The sequence below is a fragment of the Leptonychotes weddellii genome, chromosome 5 (genome assembly GCF_054177405.1).
Source record: "Leptonychotes weddellii isolate Sample4059 chromosome 5, ASM5417740v2, whole genome shotgun sequence".
In the NCBI taxonomy this organism is placed as follows: Eukaryota; Metazoa; Chordata; class Mammalia; order Carnivora; family Phocidae; genus Leptonychotes; species Leptonychotes weddellii.
The window spans coordinates 125,308,535-125,334,280 of NC_138373.1; the positions used below are offsets into that span (position 1 = coordinate 125,308,535).

The following is a 25,746-nucleotide window of genomic DNA, read 5'->3' on the forward strand; positions in this document are numbered from 1 at the left end:
AAATCAGTTTTGTTCTGTTATACGATTTCAGATCGTGAACTTTGTTTTGTTTTGTTTTTATATTTTAGAACAGTACAAACTGAGACTCGAATATCAACATTATACAAAAGGTCTACAAAATTTTGCAAAGGAGTCTTGAGAAAATAAAATGACTATACTAGTAGGATAACAAATGCTTAACCAAACATATGAGAATTATTTAATGTTGAGAACAGTAGATTAAGATCAACATTTAGGAAATTATTTCTTAACTTTAGAAAAAGTCTGTAAGATATAAATATATTAGACCTGCTAAAAGTAGTACATGAATACCTGTGTTTTTTGTCATATTCATTTCCTTGATCTAACCGCTCTAAATTATATCAAATAGGATGAGATTAATTATGTAATCAATGGATAAGGATATTCTTCTGAGATTCATGGTTAGGAAAACAGCCTCTGGAACTAGGATGCCTGGGATCAAATCCCAATGATGTTACTTATTAATCCTGGGGAGGATAAGTGCCACTGCAAAGAATATCTTTCACAAGATTTAAGAATTTGAGATAACCAACTTTGAGATGGGCCAGAGTGAATGAAGTGCCAGGACTTGAATGCATTTATCTCTGCTTCCCTTGCTCTGCCAACTCCATTTTCTCCTGCTGCATTCCTGGTGCTCCACATGGCAACTTTGTATATGGCTACGGCAGCTTCCATGAAAACAACCTTCAATATGTTTTCCAACAAAGAAGACAGGACATCTATCTCTGAGCGATGACTGCCCAAGTTTGCAATCACATTAACTGTGGGTATTGCTTCTCTATTGCTGTGAAATGAAGTACCACAAATTTAATGTCTTAAATCAAAACATTTATTATCTGACAATTTCTGTGAACGAGGAGTCTGGGCTCTCTGCTCAGGATCTCACCAGGCTGAAATCAAGTTGTTATTTAGGACTGTGATCTCATCTGAGGCTATGGGTCCTCTGTTTCAAGCTCATTCACATTGTTGGCAGAATTAAATTCCGTGAGACTGTAGGACTGAGATCATGTGTTCTGGCTGGCTGTAGGCTGGGGCACACATTCAGCCCCTGGAGGCAAGGCTCATGTTCTAACCACCTGGCCCTCTCATATCATGGCAACTTCTTCAAAGTCAGCAGGAGAATGCCTCTTTTGTTCTGCTACAGGGAAGTCTTCTATAATGTAAATAATCATGGTAGTGATGATCTCATCATTTTCACAGGTCCACCAAACCTCAGGGGGAGGGGATTATACAGGGTATGAATAACAGGGGATGGAAATCTTAGGTGTCGGTGTCATCCTAGAATTGTGCCAACAGTAGGTGTTAGAGTATCATGCTTGGACCGCCAGGGTCATTGGCCATCCCTATGAGCTCACAGAGCTCCCTTATCCTCTAGTGTCCTATAAAGAGAGACAAAAACAGTCCCACTAATTCATCCAAGTTAGAAGTTTTAAGGAGGGATGTTTTTATGTTGGTCTTTAACTTTTTTCTTTCATTTTTCAGGGTATAAAGATAGTGGATCTTCCCGTCTGGATATAAAGACCTTGTAGTAAGGAAGTTACAAGTTTTCTTGCTTCAGCTTTCCTGTCCCTCCAGCTAAGATATTTTCTTCATCAAAGTTTCTCAGTAAAAATTTATAAAATTCATTAAACATATTAAATGTACTGATAATCTCATTTAGAAATAAATTCCCACCCATCCTGGCATACTTGTTAATAAATCTATCAGGAAAGCCATAAACGTGATGGACCAGACCTCAAATTATTTCACAACCATCCCATTCCAGAGATGCAGATCCTTTTTGTTTAGTCTCAATTCTCAATATGACATTTGCATTTTAGTCCACACCAATAAATACAGATAAATCTGAGTTTTAATATTGGATTCTGAAATGCAGCCAATAACACTTTACTAAACATATCATTTTCACTCAAAGCAAATTCATTTGGATTAATTTGGATGATTAAATCATTTCATAAAAGATCTGTTGCAATAACTACTTTTCATATTGTATAAATAAATATGCTAAAAAGATAATACCACAAATTATTAGGAAATTTTGCATTGTAGAAAAGGCCAATCCTAGTTATAGAACTAAAACACCAAGCTTTTTGGCATCACATTTAAGAAACAAATACAGATGAAAAACATGCTGCTAATCCATCTTTTATTTTCTTTCTTTTGTAACCCATGCCAGCAAAATAAAGCTTAGAAATTCTACAGCAACAATGGTTTTCCTTTAAATAATGATAGAAATCTGGCTCACTTTGATTACATGTCAGCTTATAAAAGTGTTATTTTTGTGAGAAAATTTGAAGTATCTCCTTTGAAAGAGGACATTTAAGAAGACACGTAAGAACAGGAGACAGAAAACAAGGAAAGATAAAAACAGTACATCTAATTTATCTAGAAGATTTGAGAAAGAATATTTTTGTGCTGGTCTTTAACTTTTAAGCACTGTTCCATTTTAACCTTAAAACAATATAATTTTCCACAGTCTGAAATGTGACAAATCTTGCTACTCTAAAGAGTAAATCATTAGGAAAGAAAGAGTCTCATGCACATCACAAACGGTTCAGAAAAAGACTCTTCAGATTCAAAGCAGAACCAGATTAGAGGACTCATAAGTCATACATTAGGTTGTTTAGAGTGACATGACTCATCTTAAAACTTGTATTTGTTTCAAAAACATTGAAAAATATTTACAATGAAGTCTCAAGTGTCACCTAGAAAAAGGAGATGGCAGAGTTTTATAATATTCCCTCTACAAGTATTTATTCAAAAAATATTTGTTGAGTGCTCACTATGTAAGGTATCACAATTGGCTTGTGAGTAATATGCAAATCAATAGGAAATAAGACTTACCTTCAGGGAGACTACAATCTGATAGAGATACTAAGATGTTCACAGATAATTATATAAAAAATAGAATTCAATGAGCCATGTATTAGAGGCACTAAGTACCACAGAAGCACAGAGGAGGGGGGATAGAGCTCTTGTTAGGAATACCAGGAAAAGTTTCATGAAGACGGTGAAATAAGAGAAAGTATTGCAGGGAAAAACAGTGAACTGAACATGTATGAAGTAAGCTGAAATGTTTCTGGAGGACTTCAATGGGCACAGTAAGGAATTAGGGAGGCTGAGGAGCCATTGAAGACACTGTGAGCTGTAAAGTAACATTATCAGAACTGAACTCTAGGAAGATTAATCTGAAGACAGTTGAAAATAGATGAAAAACCAGAGATAAGGAGACTTGTTTGTTTTGTTTTGTATTTTGGGGGGGAGAGAGGAGGGGGACAGGCAGAGGGAGAGGGAAAGGGAAAAAGAGAATCTTAAGCAGGCTCCACACCCAGCACAGAGCTGAGGCTGGGCTCAATCTCAAGACCCCGAGATCATGACCTGAACCCAAATCAAGAGTTAGACGCTTAACTGATTGAGCCACCCAGGTGCCCCTAGAGATAAGGAGACCTGTTTTAGACCAATCTAATAAGAAGGAATGAAGGGATGCCAGTTATCTTAGTGTGATACTGTGATCTATAATAAAATATATATTTGGTCCTCATCACTGTTTCCCTTGGAATTTCCTAAGTGATGGGAGCTATAAAGGTGTCTTCTGTTATTTTAATGAGGTGACTTTTGGACAGATTCTAAGAATGGGGGCTGGTTGCCAGTGAAGCCAACCATATGATCAGGGGGTTGGAAATTTCAATTCCATCACCACCTCCCAGAAGGGGAGAGGGCTTCGAGGTTGAATCAATCACCAATGACCAATGGATTTAATCAACTATTGGGGGAGCTTGTGGGTTGGTGAACACATGAAGATTTGGGGAGAGCGGTGTACTCCAAGAGGACATGAATGTCTCTTCCCACATACCTTGCTCTTGCATCTCTTCCATGTGGCTGTTCCTGAGTTCCATCCTTTTATAATAATAAACCAGTCATCTAGTGAGTAAACTGATTTTCTGAGTTGGGTGTGCCACTCTAGCAAATTAATTGAACTCAGGGAGTTCAGTTGAACCTACAGCCAGTAGGTCAGAAGCATGGATAGCAACCTGGGCTTGTGACAGACATATGGAATGGCATGGTGGGGGGAGTCTTGTAGGACTGAATGCTTAGCCTGTGGAATTTGACTCTTTGTGTAGACAGTGTCAGAATTGAGTTGAATTGTAGGACACCAAGCTGGTATCCCGAGAATTCACACACATTGGAATTGGGTCCAGGAGCCCAAAGATCAGATGAGAGGGAAAGAGAACCTGGATTTAGATAGTAAGAACAAGAACAAGAGGAATACGGTTGTGCACAGGATCATAGTATGATTAGGGAGAACTAATAACATTGTTGCTATAGCTTCAGTGCTTAGCACTGTGCTTGACACATAGCATGCACTCAAAACTTTTGATTGGATGACTGGAATTTGAAGGTGAGGAAGAGATGGGTATTACTTGTATGATTGTTACATTTCTATCAGAGATGTGGTTATACATATATGTCCACCCAACCTCTGGTGAAGATGTGGGTTTCTTTTCATAATAGTTATTTAAATAAGATGCCGAACAACATATTTCCTAATAGGGTGACTCAGTCGCTTAAGCGTCTGCCTTTGGCTCAGGTCATGATCCCAGCATCCTGGGATCGAGCCCTGCATCAGGCTCCTTGCTCAGCAGGAAGCCTGCTTCTCCCTCTCCCACTCCCCCTGCTTTTGTTCCCGCTCTTGCTGTGTCTCTGAGTCAAACGATCTGAATGAACTGAGATTCCAACTCTTAAACATGGCATATACTTTCCAGAGAGAGATAGCTAAGGTTATCACCTAAGCCCATGGTCCTGGGACTAGAGAGGGAGTAATTGCCCTAAGAGAAGTTTTAGAGGTAGAATCAAAAAAAGATTTTTGAGGACAAAATTGACTTTGGGTAGTGAGGGAAAGAATCTGAGGACGCAGAGTTGATAATTTTTTTGTTTGGTTGGCTGACGCTCTACTCAGGAAGGGCTGGGAGAAGGATGATCATGAATTTCATTTTGGAAAGATGGTTTGGAATTGCCTTTTGGGGACATCGGGGTGAAGATGGCCAGTGCAGAGCCGTAAATACTGCTCTGGAGTCCCGGAAAGAAATGAGGGGCAAGGCGGAGTGACTGGCAGTCTAGACTAGGACTGAAATCACAAAAGTGAACGAAATACCCCAGACTCAACGAAGGCACCATGAGTCAAGTCAATTTTTAAGGTGGAAATGTCAGAGGATAATGTGGATTGAGAAAATGGAAGATCCAGGTGAGAGTGATGTCAGGGATGCTAACTGTGGAGAAGATCTCAGAAAGGAGGAAGAGTTCAATCAACACTTTCAAATGCTGCAGAAAACAAACAGCAATTAAACCACACGACGTGTTAACACTGAAAGAATGTGGCTCCATACATAGCCACATGAGTGAACTTAACTCAAAACTGTGTCCACTCAGGGCTGTTCACAGCCACATGGTGGGCTTCTGTTTCTTTTTCATGAGAGGCCAAATGTCCCACTCGGGTTCTCCTTCACTGCCCTACCCTTCCCTCCCTTCTTCCATGCCGAGTGCCATGCTCCTCCACACACCAATGCTGTGGTGGGACTCGCCTCCCACTCCCCTTCCTACCCGCCGCAGCTCAGCGTTTCCATGGAGACCTTCTCTTAATGAGCCGAGGGACAGGGCCTTGCGGCCTGAGCGAAACCCGCGGAGCTGCGAGCAGCGGCGTAAAGAGCGGGAGCGGAGCGGAGCGGACGGCTGGCTGAGAGGAGCCGGGAGGAAGCTGCAAGGAGCCCGGCCGCCAGGTGGGCTGCGGTGGCGGGCTCGCGCGCTCCCGCGCCGCCTCTGCGCCTGCCCGACCCCGCACCTGCGCGCGAACCTTGCAAAGCGCGGGCGGCTGCGTGGTGGGACCGTCTCGGGCCGGTCAGGGCGGGCGGTGTGGGCACCCGCACGCAGCGGTCCCCTGGCTGTGCGCTCGGCGCCCTGACTTCAGGGCTGTGCTCTCTTCTCAGCGCAGCCATTCTTAAAACCTGAGTCCTTTCCTTTCAACTCTGTTCTGCTCTCCATTGGCCCAAAGTTGCCTCCAGCGGCCTCTTTCTAAAGCAGTGCGCCGCAGGGCAGCTGCTCACTTTCTCCATCCAGGGGCGCGGACCCTGTGACTCGCAGAATTGAATTTGAGCGGGGAATTGGACTTGACGAACAGGCAGCCGGGAGCGGTCTTTCCACTTTGGCATTCGTACTAGGGTACAAAGCTTTCGAAATGCTCGTTTACCCTTGGAGTTGGCGCGGGGGATTGATACCGTAACCCCGCGGGTAGTTACATCAGATTATTGGGAAAAATGAACAAGGTTAAAACTTTGCAGTTTTGTGGAGGTGTCTGGATTGGATTATTACGTATTTCTTTTTAACTGGGTTGAATTTTATCTGAGGTAAACACCTTGATAGGAACTAAAGAGGATTTTGTAGGAAGAAACTTGCTTTACAGTGGGCTCTCAGGAGGGTTTTAAAATTTAAAAAAAATATATATAATACCAAGTCTGTTAATTTTTTCCTTTGTATCTTTCGTTGGATGTAAAGTTCTCAGTTACCCAGGGAGTCTAGATTCTTAAGAAAAGTGACACAAGCTTTTTAGATAAATGCACTTTAAAAATAAAGTGAGTTGAAAAGACCTGTTTTTCCCATTTTGTCAGTAGTTTTGAAATATTTTTCATAACGATGGTGTAATTTTAGAATGTGAGAAATTACTTCCAACGAAGTAGCAGTGTGTAGGTGTTCTAGATTTCCATCAATTAAGGTTAAATAGTTTCACACAATGCTATGCAATTTCCTATAATTGCCTGATAATTCATTTTATTTCTAACACCTGTATATTTAATTCTAGCAGCTTCTAGAAGCGAATTATTTTGTTATTTGTTGGAAAGTACTGGTGATTCCAGTTTTATTAGGTGGAGGATATTATGCAGCACCTACTTATTAATGCCTTAACATTCAGTTGGATGAACAGTCTAACTTGAAAAGATATGACATTAAAGTGATACACATCTAAAGAATGTCCAATGGTTTAGTTTTGAGGTTAAAAAAAATGCATGTTTAATTGAGCTGAATATACTTTATTTTCCAGATGGAGAAATCAATTATTCTATTGCTCTGGTTACAATATGTTGTTAAGGTAAGACATTTTTGAGCATTTTTTTGAATAGTTAATGGGCAGGATGCTATTAGTCTTCCCGTTTTAGAAAATGAGGGGTATGTTGAAGAGAAATAACACTAAACATTAGTTTTGGTACGTAAGACAGTTTTCTTTGCTAGATGTTGCATAGATTTGTGCATATAAATGGCATTTGTTTTCACTGCTTACAAATTGTGTTGGGAAAATCATTGAGGAGAGAGATCAGAATTTGATAAAATTCATGGTATGGTGAGGCATTTTAAGGTTGTTTTTGGTAGGAATTCTGGTAAGTATATCATTCTCTTGAGGTCTGAAGTCTTTTCTTATCGTCTAGGGAATATCTCTCTTATCCTGTGGTCTAGATATTTTGTCTCAGTTGCTAACATTTTCTTTACGTATCAATGAACTGAACCTCTAAAATAACTGAGTCAAACATTTTGTACTCCACTTATTTTTATTGCAAGTGTGTTATCAAGAATATCTGTAAAATAATTTAATCCTGTAGCCGTTATCATCAAAGTACACAGTTGACACACTAGGAGGGTGTGCTTTGATTTTCCTGTGATTTGAGTCTCTTCTTTCTCCCTGACCCCAGGAACGTGGTGTTTCCCACTTTGAGAAGCATGGATCTTGAATTTCCTTGCTCCCATTTTTACTTATCTTTCTTAAGTCATTTTCAAAATTACGGTAACAAAGTTATCCAATGGATGTTACCTAATTCATGTGTAGAAGTTGATATTGCTGAAATACTTTCAATTACAATTTGACGTATTTTAGCCTTAATTTTTGTTGTTTGCTAATAAAATAGTAATAATAACCAAGAATGCATTTTTATTATAGTTTTACAGTTACTTTTCTTTCCCATTTCAGATCTCAAAAAGTTTCTGTTATATGCCAAGGAATAATCGAACAACAGCAGTTTTTATTAAATGGGATGAATTTCCTAAGGGAGAAAGTCCTGAATTTTATATTTTAAAATACCAACTTGTTCATAATTTTCCTGAAAAAGTAAGGCATCTTTTTTTTTACTCTGATAAAAAGTAAGCATAGTGTAAATTTGTGACTAAATGTCACATCCCAGTAGGAATTTGATAGTTATTGGCATTTATTTTCCCCCAATTTTATTGAGATAATAATTGACATATAACATTGTATAAATCTAGGGGCGCCTGGGTGGCTCAGTCAGTTGGGCATCTGCCTTGGGCTCAGGTCATAATCCCAGGGTCCTGGGATCGGGCTCCCTGCTTGGCAGGGAGCCTGCTTCTCCCTTTCCTCTGCCTGCTGCTCCCTGGACTTGTGTGCTCTCTTTCTCTCTCTGTCACATAAATAAATAAATCTTAAAAAAAATAAACCCAAAACATTTACCTAAGGTATACAACATAATGATTTGATTTATGTATATTGCAAAACGATGACCGCAGTAAGTTTAGTTAACATCCATTATCTCACATAGGTACAAATAGCTTTTTCCTTACGATGAGAACTTTTATGATCTACTCTGGAGCAACTCTCAAGTACACAACAGTATTGTTACTTATTCTCATCATGTTGTACATTATATCCCCAGAAATTATTTATCTTATAATTGGAAATTTGTGTCTTTTGATTATCTTCACCCAGTATTCCCTCACCTCTGGCAACCACTAATCTGATCTGTTTGTATGATTTAATTAATTAATTATTTATTTAAATTTTTAAAAAAGATTTTATTTATTTATTTGACAGAGAGAGAGAGACAGTAAGAGAGGGAACACAAGCAGGGGGAGTGGGAGAGGGAGAAGCAGGCTTCCTGCTGAGCGGGGAGCCTGATGCAGGGCTGGATCCCAGGACCCTGGGACCATGACCTGAGCCGAAGGCAGATGCTTAACGACTGAGCCACCCAGGCGCCCCTGATTTTAGTTTTTTTAATTCCACATATAAGTGAGATTGGTATTTGTCTTACTCTGACTTATTTCACTTAGCGTAATTCCCTCAGGGTCCATCCATGTTGTCACAATGGCAGGATTTCCTACTTTTTTATAGCTGAATTGTATTCCTGTGTGTGTGTGTGTGTCTGTGTGTGCGCTTGCATGTACCAGATTTTCTTTATCCATTCCTCTATCAATGGACACTTTGGTTGTTTTCCATATTTTGGCTATTGTAGATAATATTGTAGTGAACACGGGGGTGCTGATATCTCTTTGGGATGGTAATTTTGTTTCCTATCTATATATACCCAGAAGTGGAATTGCTGGCAGTTCTATTTTTAATTTTCTGAGACCCTTCCATACTGTTTTCCCTAATAGCTGCACAAATTTATATTCTCAGCGGTAGTGACCAAGGGTTCCCTTTTCTCCATATCCCTACATAGCATTTGTTGTCTCTTCTTTTTGATGATAGCCACTCTGATAGGTGCCATTCTGACACTGTAGTTTCAATTTGCATTTCTCTAATGTCTAATGATATTGAGTACATTTTCCTATGCCTGTTGGACATTTGATTATCTTCTTTGGAAAAATATCTCTTCAGTTCTTTGCCCATTTTTATTGGATTATTTGCTGTTGTTTGTTTGCTTTTTGTTACTAAGTTGTAGGAGTTCCTTATATATTTTGGATATTAACCCACTATCAGATGTGTGGTTTGCAAATATTTTCTCCCATTCCATAGGTTGGCTTTTTCTTTTGTTGATTTTTTCTTTTGCTATGCAATTGGGATCTTACTTTTATTCATTAGTGTATGAAATGTTAGCATTTTATGAAATATCTTCATTAAGTAGTTGATCAAATTACCATTACACTTTTTCATAGGAATGATTATATTTTTAATAATTTATATGCTATACAGAGTAATTATTTGAGGTAACATCATTTTATGTAAAAATAAATATTTTATGTATATATTACATTCTATTTGAAAAATTGCTTCTTATGAAGGAAATATACAAAAGTCAAACTTTTAGTGAATGTACCTGACACAGAGTTAATAAACATTCCTTAAACAGATAAATCTAATTATTTACAGAATATCAAAAGCATTCTTGCAAACCCACAAGAGCTTTCAAAATCAATAATACTAGAGGAAAATGAAGACTATCACATCATTCTACAGTCCATAAAATATGGACAAATTTTAAGTGAAAAGTCATTTAAAACCCGTAAGTAATATGTATTTGTTATTCATCTCCATTGCCTAATTGTAAAAGGGAAACAATTTTATTATCAGATAATCTGAATTTTATGGTGACTAACAGGTATATGATAGTCCAAAATAACATCATGATGGTAGTGTTTTTTTTTTAAGATTTTATTTATTTATTTGACAGAGAGACACAGCCAGAGAGGGAACACAAGCAGGGGGAGTGGGAGAGGGAGAAGCAGGCTTCCTGCCTAGCAGGGAGCCTGATGAGGGGCTCATCCCAGGACCCTGGGATCATGACCTGAGCCGAAGGCAGATGCTTAACGACTGAGCCACCCAGGTGCCCCGTGTTTTTTTTTTTTTTTAACATAATGTAAATTTCAAAATTTAAAGGAAATTATAAACTAAGGCAGGAAGAAGATTTTCATTTTTGACATTTGATGTGTACTAATATGAATAGATAGGCATCGCAGAGATGTTACATGTCATCCAGATTATCTAAAAATATTATAATGCGGATTTATAATCTAAGTCATTTATTTCAAGCAGAGGACAAGAAACTCCCATATAGTCTAGAAAATATTTTATAGTAGATAATTTGCTTTCCCATCGTGGTGATTCTTTTGTAATTCAACATCTTTTGTGTTTCATTCAGTTTTATTTGAATCCGACTAATTATTGTTCTTGATTTTTTAGGTGGTTTCTCAACTAGCAATATTAAAACAGTAGCAACAAGCACGAGTGTTTCTTTTAACTGGAGTGTGCTGTCTTCCAATGACATTTCAGTGTCAATATCTCTCAATAATTCTTCACAAATTATGCAAAATAATGTTACAGTTTATGAATGGGATAATTTAAAACCTGGAACCTTATATGCTTTTAAATTTGAATTTGAACAGTTGTATTTGGATTTTATAAATATATTTCAGAGACTGGATGTTCAAGTAGAAACAGGTATGCAGATATCTGGTTCTTTATTAATATATTATGTATCTTGTAGATAATTTGGTAGATGTATTGTTCTTTTCAAAAGTGGCTTACCCAAGTATTAGCCACAGAAAACTGCTTGTAAATGAACCAGCATAGTCCCTTTTTTCTAACTATGTCATTCTGGTATTTGACTGATTTATTGAACAAGCTGGATTTAGCAAGTTTAAGAATTAACTTTGTTTCCTTCCAGCACTTTTTATTTTTTATTTTTTTATTTTTTTAAAGATTTTATTTATTTATTTGACAGAGAGATAGAGAGGGAGTACAAGTAGGCAGAGAGGCAGGCAGAGAGAGAAGGAGAAGCAGGCTCCCCTCTCAGCAGGAAGCCTGATGTGGGCTCGATCCCAGGACCCTGGGATCATGACCTGAGCCGAAGGCAGCCGCTTAACCGACTGAGCCACCCAGGCGCCCCTTCCAGCACTTTTTAAAAATGGAACCGAGTGGGTTCTCTTTTCTTCAACTCTGGCAATTATTGATAGCTTTTTAGGTGACTTTCAAGTTTCAATAAACAGTCTCATTCTCAGGTATTAATAGGTCCATTAAAATCCAATATAAAAATATCAATCTTTCATCCTATTTAAGGCTTCTTCATTATTCATCCCCGGTCAGACCTGATCAAAATTTAGAATACTACAAGGGAAAAGGGAATGTATGTTAAATTTTTTTTGTGGCTTCCTAGATCTACTTCCTTCCTCTACATGGTGAGAAAGGATTTAAGAGAAGAGGAGAGAGTCATAGCTAATCAGGGCAACATGCTGTGATGGGCTAAGAGTCCTATTTTAATACCCTGTATAGGAATAAACTTTGAAACATAGTACATGTTTACAAGTGAAGTGGAGAGAGAAACATGTCAGTAGTAAGAAAAAGATAGTAAGGTAATTAAAGCATCCCCTCTTCCCATCCACCTTCTCCCCCCTGTGGAAAAACAACAATTTCTTCAAAAGATCCTTCTCACATCTCCCTAATATGTTGGGTTGAAGCACTGATACAATATCAAGAGTTAAAGTACAGTATCTACTCTCAACAGGCTGGTATTTTCCTCAGTCTTTCAATGGTGTGCCATCTTAGAGAAGAAGGCTAAGTGTTTTCTGGAAGGTGAACCCATTTGAAGTCAAGTAGCAGTGGTAGAGAGCAGAATTCTTAGCAAGTGTTATATCTGGTTCTCTAAGATAGAAATAAACCTGAAAAGTCTCTAAAATAAACTTAAAAAAAGTCTCCACCAGCATAAGAGTAAGTGAAAGGAAGGGCAACCTAAAGTGACTTAGAAAGAAAAAAAAAAATCTGTGGTTTTTATTTTAATTAAGTTATAATTGGACAATAATTCTGCATAATTAATTCTTATACTTAAAAACTATTTTAATTGTTAGTAATTCATTTGCTACTTGAATAATAGCAACTTTAGCACTTTTACTGGTTTGGGAGAAATATAGGGCAAGTGTACAATTAATGCTATGAGGTTTTTATGATTAACTACTATAGATGTTAAGAAATGTACTAATGAAATGTTATATTACTGAATTCATCTTTCACAAAACATTTTTCTTTTGGTAGGTTCATGTTCACAAGGATGGATAGCATTAAGAAATAGCTGTTATAAAATTAGCAAAGAGAGTACACCATGGAATATAGCCCAGCGACATTGTAGGTTATCCTTAAGTTCTGCACACCTTGTGGATATAAAAAATGAAGAGGAAAAAAAATTTATATTTTCACTTCTCAGGTCAAATAATCAAATAATAATATGGACTGGTCTTAGTGATATGAAGGTTAGTAAATGCATATATCATGATAAAACTATTTTTGTTTCCTTCTTCCCTCCCTACCACTCTCCCTCCCTCCCTCCCTCTCTTCCCTCTCCTCCCCCACCCTCCTCTTCCTTTCCCTTCCCTTCCTTTTTTCCTCCCTGCCCCCTCTTCCTTCCTTCCTCCATCATGCACTAAATATTTATCGAATACTTCTTAAAAGCCAGACACTGTTTCTTTTTTTTTTTTAATATTTTTTTATTTATTTGTGAGAGAGAGAGAGAGAAAGAGAGAGCATAAGCAGGGAGAGCAGGCAAAGCAGGCAGAGGGAGAAGCAGGCTCCAGGCTGAGCAAGGAGCCCGATGTGAGACTCGCTCCCAGGACCCTGGGATCGTGACCTGAGACGAAGGCAGATGCCTAACTGACTGAGCCACCCAGGCATCCCCAGACATTGTTTCTTTTTGTTTCTCTATCTCAATCTTTCCCTCCCTCCCTGCCTCCCCACCACATCTCTTTAGAGCAGTTTAGGTTCATAACAAAATTGAGGGGAAGGTACCAGAGATTTCCCACATATCCCCTTTCTCCACACATAAATAGCTTCCCCCCTTATCAGTATCCCCCACCAGAGTGGTACAATTGTTACAACCGAGGAACCTACACTGACAACATCGTAATCACCCAAAGTTCATAGTTTACATTATGCTTCACTCTTGGTGCTGTACATTCTACGGGTTTGGACAAATGTATAATGACATACATTCATTATTATGGTATCATGCAGAATATTTTCATCACCCTAAAAATCCTCTGTTCTCTGCCTATTCATCTCTTCCCACTCCCTTCAATCTCTTTGTAGGCATCTATATCTTTCCGTAATTTTGCTTTAATTTTGGTCTTCCTCAGACCTGTATGAAATGTAGGTGATCTCATCTATTTCTTCACTTATTTACCACCTAGCCCAATTGTTCTTAAATATTTAGCTAGCTCACTTTTCTCTTATGAGCTCCAGACATCCAATTTTCTTCTTTTTCTTTTAGGATTTTTTTTATTTGACAGACAGAGAGAGAGAGAGCACAGAGCACACAAGCAGGGGGAGTGGCAGGCAGAGGGAGAGAGAGAAGCAGGCTCCAGGCTGAGTGGGAGCCCGATGCAGGGGCTCAATCCCAGGACCTTGGGATTATGACCTGAGCCGAAGGCAGACATTTAACCGACTGAGCCATCCAGGTGCCCCTATCTAATTTTCTTCTGATTATCTCTTTTGGAATTTTCCATAGATGCTTCAGCATTGCCCAGACTGTCCTCTCCTTCCCACCAACCTGCTCCACTTCCTCTATTTCTCACCTCTGTGAACAACATAGTAATGTGAACCTGAAAATATGGAATATAGAAATTTTGTTCATTTTATTTCTTTTATTTCAAATATCCAGGTTTATGAAAGTTAATTTTACTAAAAGAGTTATAGAAAGATCTGAAGATTTTCTATTCAATACCAGTGAAATAAGGAATGTGTGACATTTTCTCCAACATTCCTATCACTATGGAATATCTCATGAAATTTCATTTTGGTCAGCTTTTTGTAGGAACACCCAACACCTAGCACAGTTATCTCTGCCTAGTCTGTATTTTCTTCTTGATGATCCATTTCTTAAAAATTTCCTGCCACTCGGGCACCTGGGTGGCTCAGTCGTTAAGTGTCTGCCTTCGGCTCAGGTCATGATCCCAGGGTCCTGGAATGGAGCCCCACATCAGGCTCTCTGCTCCACAGGACGCCTGCTTCTCCCTCTCCCACTCCCCCTGCTGGTGTTCCCTCTCTCGCTGGGTCTCTCTCTGTCAAATAAATAAAATCTTTAAAAAAAAAAAAATTCCTGCCACTCAAAAATAAATCTGTTCTCTATGGGATAGCCTGACCTGTAGTGACCCAAGGCAAATCAGTTTGATACCATTTTTTCTGTGGAACTTTGCAGCAGCTTGGGGAAGACTATTGACGGTTCTTTTCTCTTTTTTTAATTTTTTTTTATTTATTTGAGAGAGATGGGTGGGGGAGGGGCAGAGGAAGAGAGAGTCTTAAGCAGACTCCACACTGAGTGTGAAGCCCAACTCGAGGCTTGATCTCACGATTTCATGACCCTGAGATGGAACCAAGAGTCGGACGCTTAACTGACTGAGCCACTCAGGCGCCCCTTACTGACAGTCTTTAATTGCATTTTCATCATTCTCTTTTTGAGCTTTCTTTAGCTTTTCACGGGCAGGGAATGAAGTTCTAATAGATTCCTCAAACCACAGTTGATCTCAGACATCTCACAAGCTTGCCTCCCAGCATGCCAGTCCCTTTTCAAGTAGACCAGTTAGTGTATATATGGTTGTTTCCTGCTGTTAGCATGATTGTTATAAACTGTCTTCTAGTAGATCTGGTTACTGGTTTCTGCTATAAGGTTCAGGTCATATGGTCATGACACCCAAAGTGAGGATTCCCAAGGCGTCATGATGGTTGCTGTGAATTATTCAAAGGGGTCTAAGATACAGTCTCTGCTTTTATGATACTTAAACATAATTTAGGAGGTAAATGAAATGTCAAAGTAACTACTAAGAAAAACTTCCTTTATACCAGTAGCCGAGTCCTGTAGTGTCTCCTAAGGGCTAAGCACCATGCTATGTGCTTCACTTGTGTGACATATGAGGAAATTGGAGCATAGGGAAGTTAACTTGCCCTTGTGGACATGCATCAGAGTCTGCTCTTAACCATTATACTCTATAACTTCTGTGGGAAGCGGGTCTCTTGAGGTTAGCATCAAAGTCACCTCCTGGGTTATAATCCCTATGACAGGTTGAGAAAACAATCACCCCATTCACTCATGCTGAATAAGTGTGAGTTTGTTGCTGGACTTTGAGGATAAAGACTGTGTCTTATTCATCATTGCGTCCCCAGCTTCTAGATAGGGCCTGGCACTCAGCAGGAACGTAGTGAATGAAAGATTAATAGTTCTGTATTCCAGTCTGGAAAGTTTATACAGGTATCTCTCATTTAGATCTCACAACAACTTTATGAGGGAGGCACTATCATTATTCTCATTTATAGATAAGGAAAATGGAGCTCAGAAAAATCCTGGTCACACTGCTAACAGATGGCCCTGCCAGGCTTTGAATCTGTGTCTGTCTGACCAGTGCTTTTTGCCCTAAGCACTTATGCGTGCTGCCTCAAGCCTCTGTCTGTTTTCAAAGCTGCAGTGTCACATATGCAATCAAGCGGATTTTTGGGGGAAACAGTATTCCTCCATTCTGTTAGGTGGAATTGGAACGGATTGTTTTAATATCTCTTACCTGTGAGAATTGAGGTTGGTGATACTCACCAGTGGCATCCCTTAGTAGGAAGGTATCAGCAACCTCCCCTGATGCATATGCATATGACTTATTTGGTGACTTGAAATAACTAATCGGTAATGAGTAGTGGGTCTGTACTTGGCATTGTGTTGAGCCTTTACATGCACTGCCTCTTTAATTAATTTAGGATGTAGGTTCTATTATTATATCCATTTTATGTATGAGAAAATAAAAGCTTAATGTGAGATTCAGCAATTTTCTTGAAGACATATGACTAATGGGTGAATAAAAGTGAACTCTGTCTCCAACTCAGAATAACTCATGAAGGATACATATATTTGAAGATATGACACTTCTCCTTCAAATTGGCTTAATTTTTACATCTTATTTCAGAAAGAAGGTCATCTCACATGGACAGATGGATCATCTTTTGGCCTTGAGAAAAATGAAATCTTTTCTTTTCCACTGCTACCCAAGAATGAAGCAGATTGCTACATTTTACAGCAAAATGCAACTGGATCAAACTATTTCTTTACAAGATTTTTCTGCTCTGTTCCATTGCCATATATTTGCAAATATGAATGTAATTATTTTAATTAATATTCTTATACCATGTATCTCACTTTTATTATTTTAAAGATAGAATTATGATTTCTAATTACAATAATCCTCCTCTATGTTTTTTTCAGCACCTTCTCTGCAGGAAAACCTTTTGATCTATATAAAGGATGTTGGAACAACTGAAGTTGTATTTGGTTGGCATAATTTGAATGCTTGGAATAATTTGAATAAGTGGCTAAAACTGGGATATAAAATTATCATTAAGTATTATTTAGATTATACAGAAGAACAATATTTTGAAAGCATATCCCCAAATACTACAGAAAAAACAATTACCCAATTGTTTCCTGGCCAAATTTACGGATTCTTACTCTTTGCAATAAACGAATGGGAGACAAAAACTATGTTAAGTTCAGTATTCTTTGTTGAAACACGTAAGTTATAAAACCTCTGAAAGTATGATTTTCCAATTATTGAATATCATAATTAGCAGATATTTCCTGAGGGTCTGGTATTTTCTTGTAACACTCTCGGCATACCTAAATCTTTAATCATTTTAAATTATGATGAATCCGTTTGTCTTTGGCTTTCCTGTTAAACTATAAACCCATGAGGGCAGGAACTATATCTTACTTGTCTTTTTTTTTTTTTTTAAAGATTTTATTTATTTATTTGAGAGAGAGAGAGAATGAGAGAGAGCACATGAGAAGGGGGAGGGTCAGAGGGAGAAGCAGACTCTCTGCCAAGCAGGGAGCCCGATGCGGGACTCGATCCAGGGACTCCAGGATCATGACCTGAGCCGAAGGCAGTCGCTTAACCAACTGAGCCACCCAGGTGCCCTATCTTACTTGTCTTAACAACACGGACTAGACTGTTGCCCACAGTGGATAATCAATACATTTTTGTGGAACTTAAGTTTTGATACGTGCTAAGAAAGACTATACTTTCAGGGATCATTTCTATAGTTTGATATGTGCTAAGAGCAGGAGATAAACAGACATGCATTGCGGATTTGGGGAAGCTTACAATGAAGAGAATTAGTAAGGAGTAAAAGTAAAAGCAAATGAGATAGCAAAGTGTAGGAAAATATAAGAGTCTAAATTCTCAATCACTAAGTGGTACATTTAATAAATGCTTTCTAGAATTCAGAAGATGGGTGATGGGAAGACTCATGGAAAGGAGAGGCTTAGATTAAACTTGAAGGAAGAAAAGCATGTTGTGAGCAAAAGTTTGGAGACAGGAGCTTGTGGAAAAAGAATAGTGTAGGTTAACTGGAAAAAATTTCCTCAGGCATGACAGTAAAATCAGTTGGAGTGGTGAAGTGGTACCAGATTTGGGAGTGCCAGGGACGTGAGTCTCAGATGGTTGGACTTGACCTTAGAAGCATTGGAAATCCATTAAGACTGCAGTTTCTAAGACTTGCTTTACCTTTTACAAAACACTTTTAATGCATAATCTCACAAAGGTCATACCTCAACCCTGGGAGTAGCTATATAGAAATGAAAAAACTGAGCTTCAGAAAGGTTAAGTAAACTGACCAGAGCAACACACTTTGTTAAGCCACACAGGAACCCAGATGGTCTTATTTTAACTCTTGAGCTATTGCTTGTAAAGAAAGAAGAGGAATGTGTGTACTTGTGTGTGTGTGTGTGTGTGTGTGTGTGTGAAGGATAAGGACTGATACGGGTTTGAAGCTGATAATGTGCAAGGTGCTTTTTAAAGAAAATTAACCTGGAAGGATGAATTAGGAAAACCACTGACTGGGATTGGATGAAATGGTTTGGAGTGGGGAAAGATTTCTGCAAGAGGATGAATGCCCGAGGTCTAGTGATGACAGGAATGAAGAATAAGGAATAGGAAGTCTCTGCTCTCTAGTGTGACAAGACACAGAAGGTAAAAGCCATGGAAGATGTGATCATGGAATGCCAGAAGTGCCATTTTTGGTGGTTTTGTTATAAAAATAATGATTGAACCAATAACATGGGTCAAACACTTTGCTGAATGCTCTCCATTCCTTATCTCATTTAATCTTCTTAATAATTCTCCAAGATAGCTACTACTATAATTCCCACTTTACAGTCAAAACAATGGAGGCTCAGGGAGTGTAAATAATTTACTCAGGGAGTAGAGACATACAGTGGAAAAGCCAGGACTCAAATCGTTTTCCTTTTCTCTCCAAACTAGACTACTATGGAAGTACTGAGAGGTGAGAGAGTACTCTGCCAGACTCTATCACTAATATAATGTATTTTTCTGATTTTTTAAAATCTCCTAGGCCCATTATCAGCTCAAAATGTCACAGTTACTCATGTGACCCCAACAGAAATATTTTTACACTGGAATCCTCCAGATCTTATATCTTTTCACCATTACCTTGTGACTATTTTGGATGTGGAAAACAATAAATCAGAAGAGGTGCTTGTTGAAAAACTCAACACATCGATGAAAATCGGAGATCTGAAATCTTTCCATCATTATCTGATATATCTATTCAGTGTAGCAGAAAGAGGAACTTTAAGCTGCTCTGAGAGACCTATTTCAGCCGTTACAGGTAAGCACAGGCACAATTTTGCTTTTTAATAAAAAATGTAAACTTCATATTTTGAAATTTATTTGCTGAAAATTAATTATGTTGATCCTTCATCGGTATGAATACTCACAGCTAAACATTTGTTTGAGTGTTGAATCAAAATTTAGCATAGATTCTATACTAAATTCGTTTAGATTTGCATGAACTCTTTAAACATCTGCGTTGTTCCTACCAGAGTTCCTAGAAGACATCTTTCTTATAATAGCCTTGGCTGGGAAATAAGTTATCATGAAACATGAAGATTAGTTCATCCAGTTCTTTTTAACAACACTAGATCCAACAAATTGGTCTGCATATTCACTCAGTTTTACTCAAATTCATTTTCTTACACAGTGTGAAGAGTTGACCTCTAGGGGGCAGTATCATCCCAGGACTTTGGACAATTGCATTTCTAATCATTCACCTCCATATGCCAATTTTGAATTCTTGTCTAGAACGTAATCATTAAAGTAATCTGTCTTTTAATTAAGCAATACATTTACCCCTTAAGTATAAGTCAATGTTTTTTTAAAAGATAAAAGTATTGTATGAAACAATGCATAGCTAAACATGTTTTGGAGTATATTCCTCTGTGTATAATATGTGTATTGTTGGTGCATGTGTATTTAACATGCCTATATGCAAAATTCTTTGGCTGAAATCCCAATCAAATCATACCAGCTAAAATTTAAACACGCTAGAGCTGAGGTAGGAGAAATGAAAAATGTGCACAGCCATAGATTAATTAGTGTTCTCTTACTCACTGGGAATACTTGGGATACTTTGAAAATAAGAACAACAAAAGGTACTATTTAATGAGAACTAAATGCCAGTGCTTAACATACATGTATTCAGTGTTGTAAATCCTAAGCAAAAGTATTTTTCCAAATGAATAGTAGATAGCCATGTTTTCTTTTCCTTGAGCGCAGACAAAGCACCTTTCAATGGATAAATTCTTGGTTGACTCTTTTACACTTATGAAGACGCTTTCTTTTCTTTTTCTTTTTTTTAAATTATATATGTTTCATGTGCACAACATTATAATTCAACATCTGGATACACTGCAAAGTGATCACTCAAAATTCTTTTTACCATCCATCATGCTACCCTTGGCCCCCTTCACCCCTTTTGCCCACTCTCCAACACAGATCCTCTCAGGTAACCATAGATCTCTTCTCTGTAAGATGCTTCCATTTTTAACTGACAGAGAGACTAGGAAGATTTATCACAGATTTGTTCATTTTGAAGTCAAATTAAAATCTTTTATGGCATGTACCTGTTTACTAGAGGGACAGGATTAAGGTACTTGTGTGTCTGCACTTTCAATTTTTGGGTCATTTGCTCTGTATATTAACTGTAAGGTGACACAGCAGTGCATATGTAGGAATTAGTAATCCAGTGCTCCTTTACTCTCTTAAGGTTAAGGCAATATCCTTTTTTCATTCATTATTCACTCAATAAATTATTTTTCTAGTATCGGGAGCCGTAATAGGTACTAGAGCTGCAAAGATGAATAAAACCTAGCCTCTGCCTTTAAAGGGCTTATGTGCAAATAGAGTGAGACAAGTAAGTTAAAAAACAGTGATAATACTGCATTATAGTTGCAATTATAGGGGTTCTGCTCTGGGGACTATGGGAGCGTAGAGAGGGATCAGTTAACCCAGAAGTCTTCTGGTGGAGTCATGAACTGCTTCATGAGGAAGAGTAGGAGTTAGCCAGGAGGCAGTGGGGAGGCAAGAGGATGCTGTAAGTAGGGCAAACAGCAAGTGCACAGGCAGAGAGGACCAAAGAAGAGGTATCTAGGAAAACCAGACAAGGCTTTTAGAAGGGACTGACATTTGAACATTAGCAAATTGCAACTAGTTTGGCAAGGCTGTAGTACGGGAGCATGTAGAGAATCTAGAAAATGTAAACTAGGCACAGAACATGAAGAGCCTTCATATATATTAAGGAGTATATTTTATTCAGTAAAATTTAACTTTTGGGGGGTCGCGAAGTCTTTTGAGAATGTGGAAAAATTAATGGACCCTCTCCCATAAAAATACACATGCATGCACAGAAATTTCTGTGAGTAATAATAGGGCTATCACAGACTTACCAAATCTCATCTTTTCCTCAATCTCTACTTATGTGTGGCATTCAGTAGATTTCATCTAAGTCCTCCACTGAAGTGTTTGTAAGTTTAGCGGTTATACATGAACAAAGATCTGAAGTTGTCTCACCCTGGAATCTTGTGGGCAGTTTGTCTAATTGGATTATTCTAGCATTCTCTGATAGTTTTACATACATAATTAATGCCAATGCCTAAAGTCAGACCAAGTACAATTGTGTGAAGTTGTATAGGCTGAACAGATTATGGGTCTGACACAGAGTGATATTTTCCTGAGAACTTAAAACGTGGTGTTCTATTATGTTGATAGGAAGTGAATTCCCTATTTAATACCACAACTTCCTCCCTACAGCCACTTCATTCCTGGCCTCTCTAACCTTAGCTTACTTTTTCTTTCTTTCCTTAACCTTATCATATCTAAAGTACTATATAATATACACATTTATTATATGATCATTTATTGTGTCTTTCCACCTATTACAATATAAACTGCATAAGGCAGTGACCTTTGTTATTTTTTGTTGAAGCACTCTACATGCCTAGGTGACTACCTGGTACATAGTAGGTTCCCATGCACCTTTGATGAAAAAATGAATAATCTTGGCAATGGGGACATTATTCTGATGGAACTCTTAAAAACCTAAGGAATCTGCCGAACACTCTAGTTTTCCTTGATGTGTAATGTGCTTAATCTTATTGACAAATCTTGCATAGTAATAACAAGACATATTTTTCTCTAAAATTGAGTCCATTTCAAGTCATGGTGCTGTAGGGATTTGCTAAATTTACTTTAAACATGAAGTAATATTGGATTAAGACATTTTTACTCCAGAGCAAGAGTAATGCTAACAATAAACTAAGATAAGTGTTACCTATTTATCTGTTTCTTGAAGGTATTAGTCCTCCTCAGAAGGTTCATGCAAAACCTGAAGATGTCGGAGAGGACAGTATGATTCTTCAGTGGGAATTCCCACCAGATGGCCATGAGGTCTACATTCAAATCAAACCCTCATCAGATACAAGAGAAGTCATGAAGCTTTTTGTAAGGGATGCTAATAGATTCAAGATTGATAATTTAACCCCTGGGATGACATATGACATTGGAATGGCAACAGTGATGAATGGGAACTTGAGTGAGCTGGTAACTATTCAACAAACTCTAAGTGAGAATCAAATATTTTTCATTCATAACAGATATCTGCTGATTTGGGGGTGTTGTGAAATATTCACTGACACACCCTTCTGGTAGTAGGTTTTACCTTTTTAAGTAGATTGTTAGTGTGCTTATCGAATGGTAGCCCAGGACCTGGAGTGGTTTGCATTCCTCTTCTCCTGAGAATGCTTAATTCATGAATAAAGGCAGCATTGTTTACAATTAGAAACTTGACCCTAAAGCCATACCAGCTAGCTTTGAATCTGGGCCCAACTAGTTGAGTGGCCCTGGACTATGTACTCAAACTAATTATGCCTCAATTTACCCATTTGTAAAGTGTGAGAAAATAATGGTATATGTTTTATGGATTTTCCAGAGAATAGCTGATTTAATAAAGGTAGGGACTCAGAACAGTGCCTGACATAATCACGATATGAATGTTTGTAATTATTAATGATCAAAACAAAGACAAGCTATTGTAGCACACTGAAATAAAATATTAACAGTATTTAAGAGGTTTAGGACCAAACCAACAACAAATCTCTATGTTTTTTCTCAAGTAAGTTTAATTCACCCGATAGGTAATCATTGACAATCTATTAAGGAGGAAGAAAGAAAAAAAATGAAAAGTAAATAATATTTATGGCTATTTATAAATTGTGCTAAACATTAGGAGGGAAAAAAGCAATGTGATGTGATAGAGAGTAACTGAAGAGGGGTGGGTGGTTCAAGTGTAGATAGACTAATGGGAGTTGCATTTGAAGGCCCTAATGGATGAGAAGGAGCCACAGTGCAATCAGGTGGAGGAAGGGTACTTTAGGCATGAACACTTACCATAAAGGCACAAAGGCTATAAAACAGGGAAAAGATTGGTATATCTGAGACCAAAAAGGCTGGAACACGTGGTGTTTAATGAAGAGGGATAAGGGGAATATGAAATGATATTGGAGAGGTATTCACGGGTTAGATCACATAGAGCTTGTAGGCTGTGCTTTTGAGTTTGTTTTGAGGGCAGTGGGAATCCATTGAGGGTTTTATGAAGGAGAGGGATGGTGTGATCTATGTTACAAAAATTTCCCCCTGACTATGTGCAAAGAATGATTTGTAAAGGGCCAGGGATGGAAGTAGGACAACTGGGTAAGAGTGTCATGGAATTTAGGCAAAAGATTATGGTGGACAAGGATGGGAAAGTGCAGATGGAAAGTAATAGATGTATTTTATAGTATGAAAGTAGGAAGTCTGAGCTTTGGTGATGGAGTGCATGTGAGGAATAAAGGAAGGGGGTTTTGACTTCTACCTAATTTGGGTAGAAAGAGGTAACTCTGAGGAAGGAAAGAACATTGGACCTCACAGGCCTTTTTGGCTAACAGTAGAGCAGCCTGATGGAAAAAATGCCTTGGTCCAAAAAACTATGTACCAGTAGTGTCCACACTCAACCAACATCGAATCTTCTCATTTTGTCCTCCAAAGACTAAAACTAATGAATCACTGAATGCTACATCAAAAACTAATGATGTACTATATGCTGGCTAACTGAACATAATAAAAAAAAATACTAAAACTAAATTTGTGTATAGCACTTTCATACTTAAACTTCTGAGAAAATGTGCCTGAAGATAATTATCATAGGAAAAAGTTAGGAAAAAAGAAAACACCTGAAAAAAAGATATTCCTAAAAAGAATTATTTCATGACCATCAAACAACCCAAAATTTTTATTGGCAGAATGGAAGTACTAAAATTAAAATTCATAGATGGCAAATGAACTGTAACCAATGATTAGCAGTATGAGGTTAGAGTGTCCCCACAGTGTCTTGGTGCCTAAGTTTTCTCTCTCAAAATTTAGATCATTGAATACATTTTTAAATTGACTTCCAGCTCAAAAGTCCTATTTTTCCTTTGAGTCCAGGGAACTCAGCAGATTTCAACCTCTCTGCCATCTAAAATATAAAAATTTTATCTCCCTTTCTGGAAGGTGAGCTTCTTTGAAATCTTACTCAGCCTTGTATCTCCAGGTATAAGCACAGTTCTTGACTCTGTTTAACTCGAACACATTTGTAAAACTGCTCTCCAGCATGGAAGCTGAAACATGATTAACATATATAAATCCTAGGAAAAATGATAGAATTTGGGGGTTTGAAGTTAGGACAGAGATCTTGCCAATGCCTTACCTGATACCCAATTCCTAGCATAGAGCCTCTCATTATTTTGTAATGCACACCTGTAATTTTCCTCTATTATAAGGCCATGTCTGTTTTCCGGAAGTATCACAGACAGAGCAGATCTACTCCCTGATTCACATGAAAGGACATCAGTTGTTTGGAAATAGCCATTAGGTGTTCCTGGTTTCTATAGTTTCTTCCTTTCTGGTGAATTATCTTTAGTTCCTTCAAGCATATCACTATTTCTTATAATTCTATTGGCCTTTCTATTCAGTTCTTAACCTTGGTAAACACAACTGGCATCATCAGATTATTTATCATTCATCATTTTTATTTGTCTCAGATGATAAATATTAACCTATCCCAAAGTGCATAAATAGAAATTAATTCTCTGTATGCATTCATTCAACAAACGTTTGTTGATAATTATTATTTACCATGTCCTATTTCTCTTTCTTCCATAGACTTTGAGACAGTTAAGCATAGAGGGACATTTACCTTTTAATGACCTTTTGTAGACATGTAGAAGAAAATAAAACTTACGTGTTCATTGACTTTCCTTTTCCTTTCGAAACATATTTGCCCATGTCTCTAATTATCCTGAAAATAACTAGCAAAACTTGATTTCCAGTTATTATTGTGATGCACCTGAACCGTAACATGTGACCTTTGGGAGAAGGCAGTGCTTAGGAGCACAGACCTTGGAACTGGATTGCCTCAGTTGGAATTCCAACTCTGCGATTATCAGCTTATATCCACTGGGAAGTCCCTCAACCTTTAATGACTCTCTGCTTCCTTCTCTCTAAAATGGGAATGATAATAATCTTATCTACTGTATGAAATTAATAAAATTTAAGGGCTCAGACACC

The 25,746-nt window shown here is 37.9% G+C and overlaps 2 protein-coding genes across 3 annotated transcripts; both read left to right on the top strand.

The window, feature by feature from the left end:
* Positions 1-5,936: 5,936 nt before the first annotated feature.
* Positions 5,937-17,488, top strand: LOC145721444 (uncharacterized). 2 transcript variants are annotated; one of them, XM_081819162.1, is made up of 8 exons: positions 5,937-6,303; positions 7,112-7,159; positions 8,030-8,167; positions 10,160-10,292; positions 10,970-11,227; positions 12,815-13,029; positions 16,717-16,906; positions 17,013-17,488. In XM_081819162.1, the coding sequence occupies exons 2-8, from the start codon at positions 7,112-7,114 to the stop codon at positions 17,327-17,329; spliced, it is 1,299 nt and encodes a 432-aa protein (XP_081675288.1). In that variant the 5' UTR covers positions 5,937-6,303; the 3' UTR covers positions 17,330-17,488. The 2 variants fall into 2 exon arrangements, with proteins under 2 accessions (XP_081675288.1, XP_081675287.1); XM_081819161.1 differs by having other exon boundaries at positions 5,937-6,234.
* Positions 17,489-19,156: 1,668 nt separating this feature from the next.
* LOC145721445 (uncharacterized) lies at positions 19,157-24,539 on the top strand. Its single transcript, XM_081819163.1, has 2 exons — positions 19,157-19,435; positions 22,457-24,539. The coding sequence occupies exons 1-2, from the start codon at positions 19,327-19,329 to the stop codon at positions 22,810-22,812; spliced, it is 465 nt and encodes a 154-aa protein (XP_081675289.1). The 5' UTR covers positions 19,157-19,326; the 3' UTR covers positions 22,813-24,539.
* Positions 24,540-25,746: the final 1,207 nt, after the last annotated feature.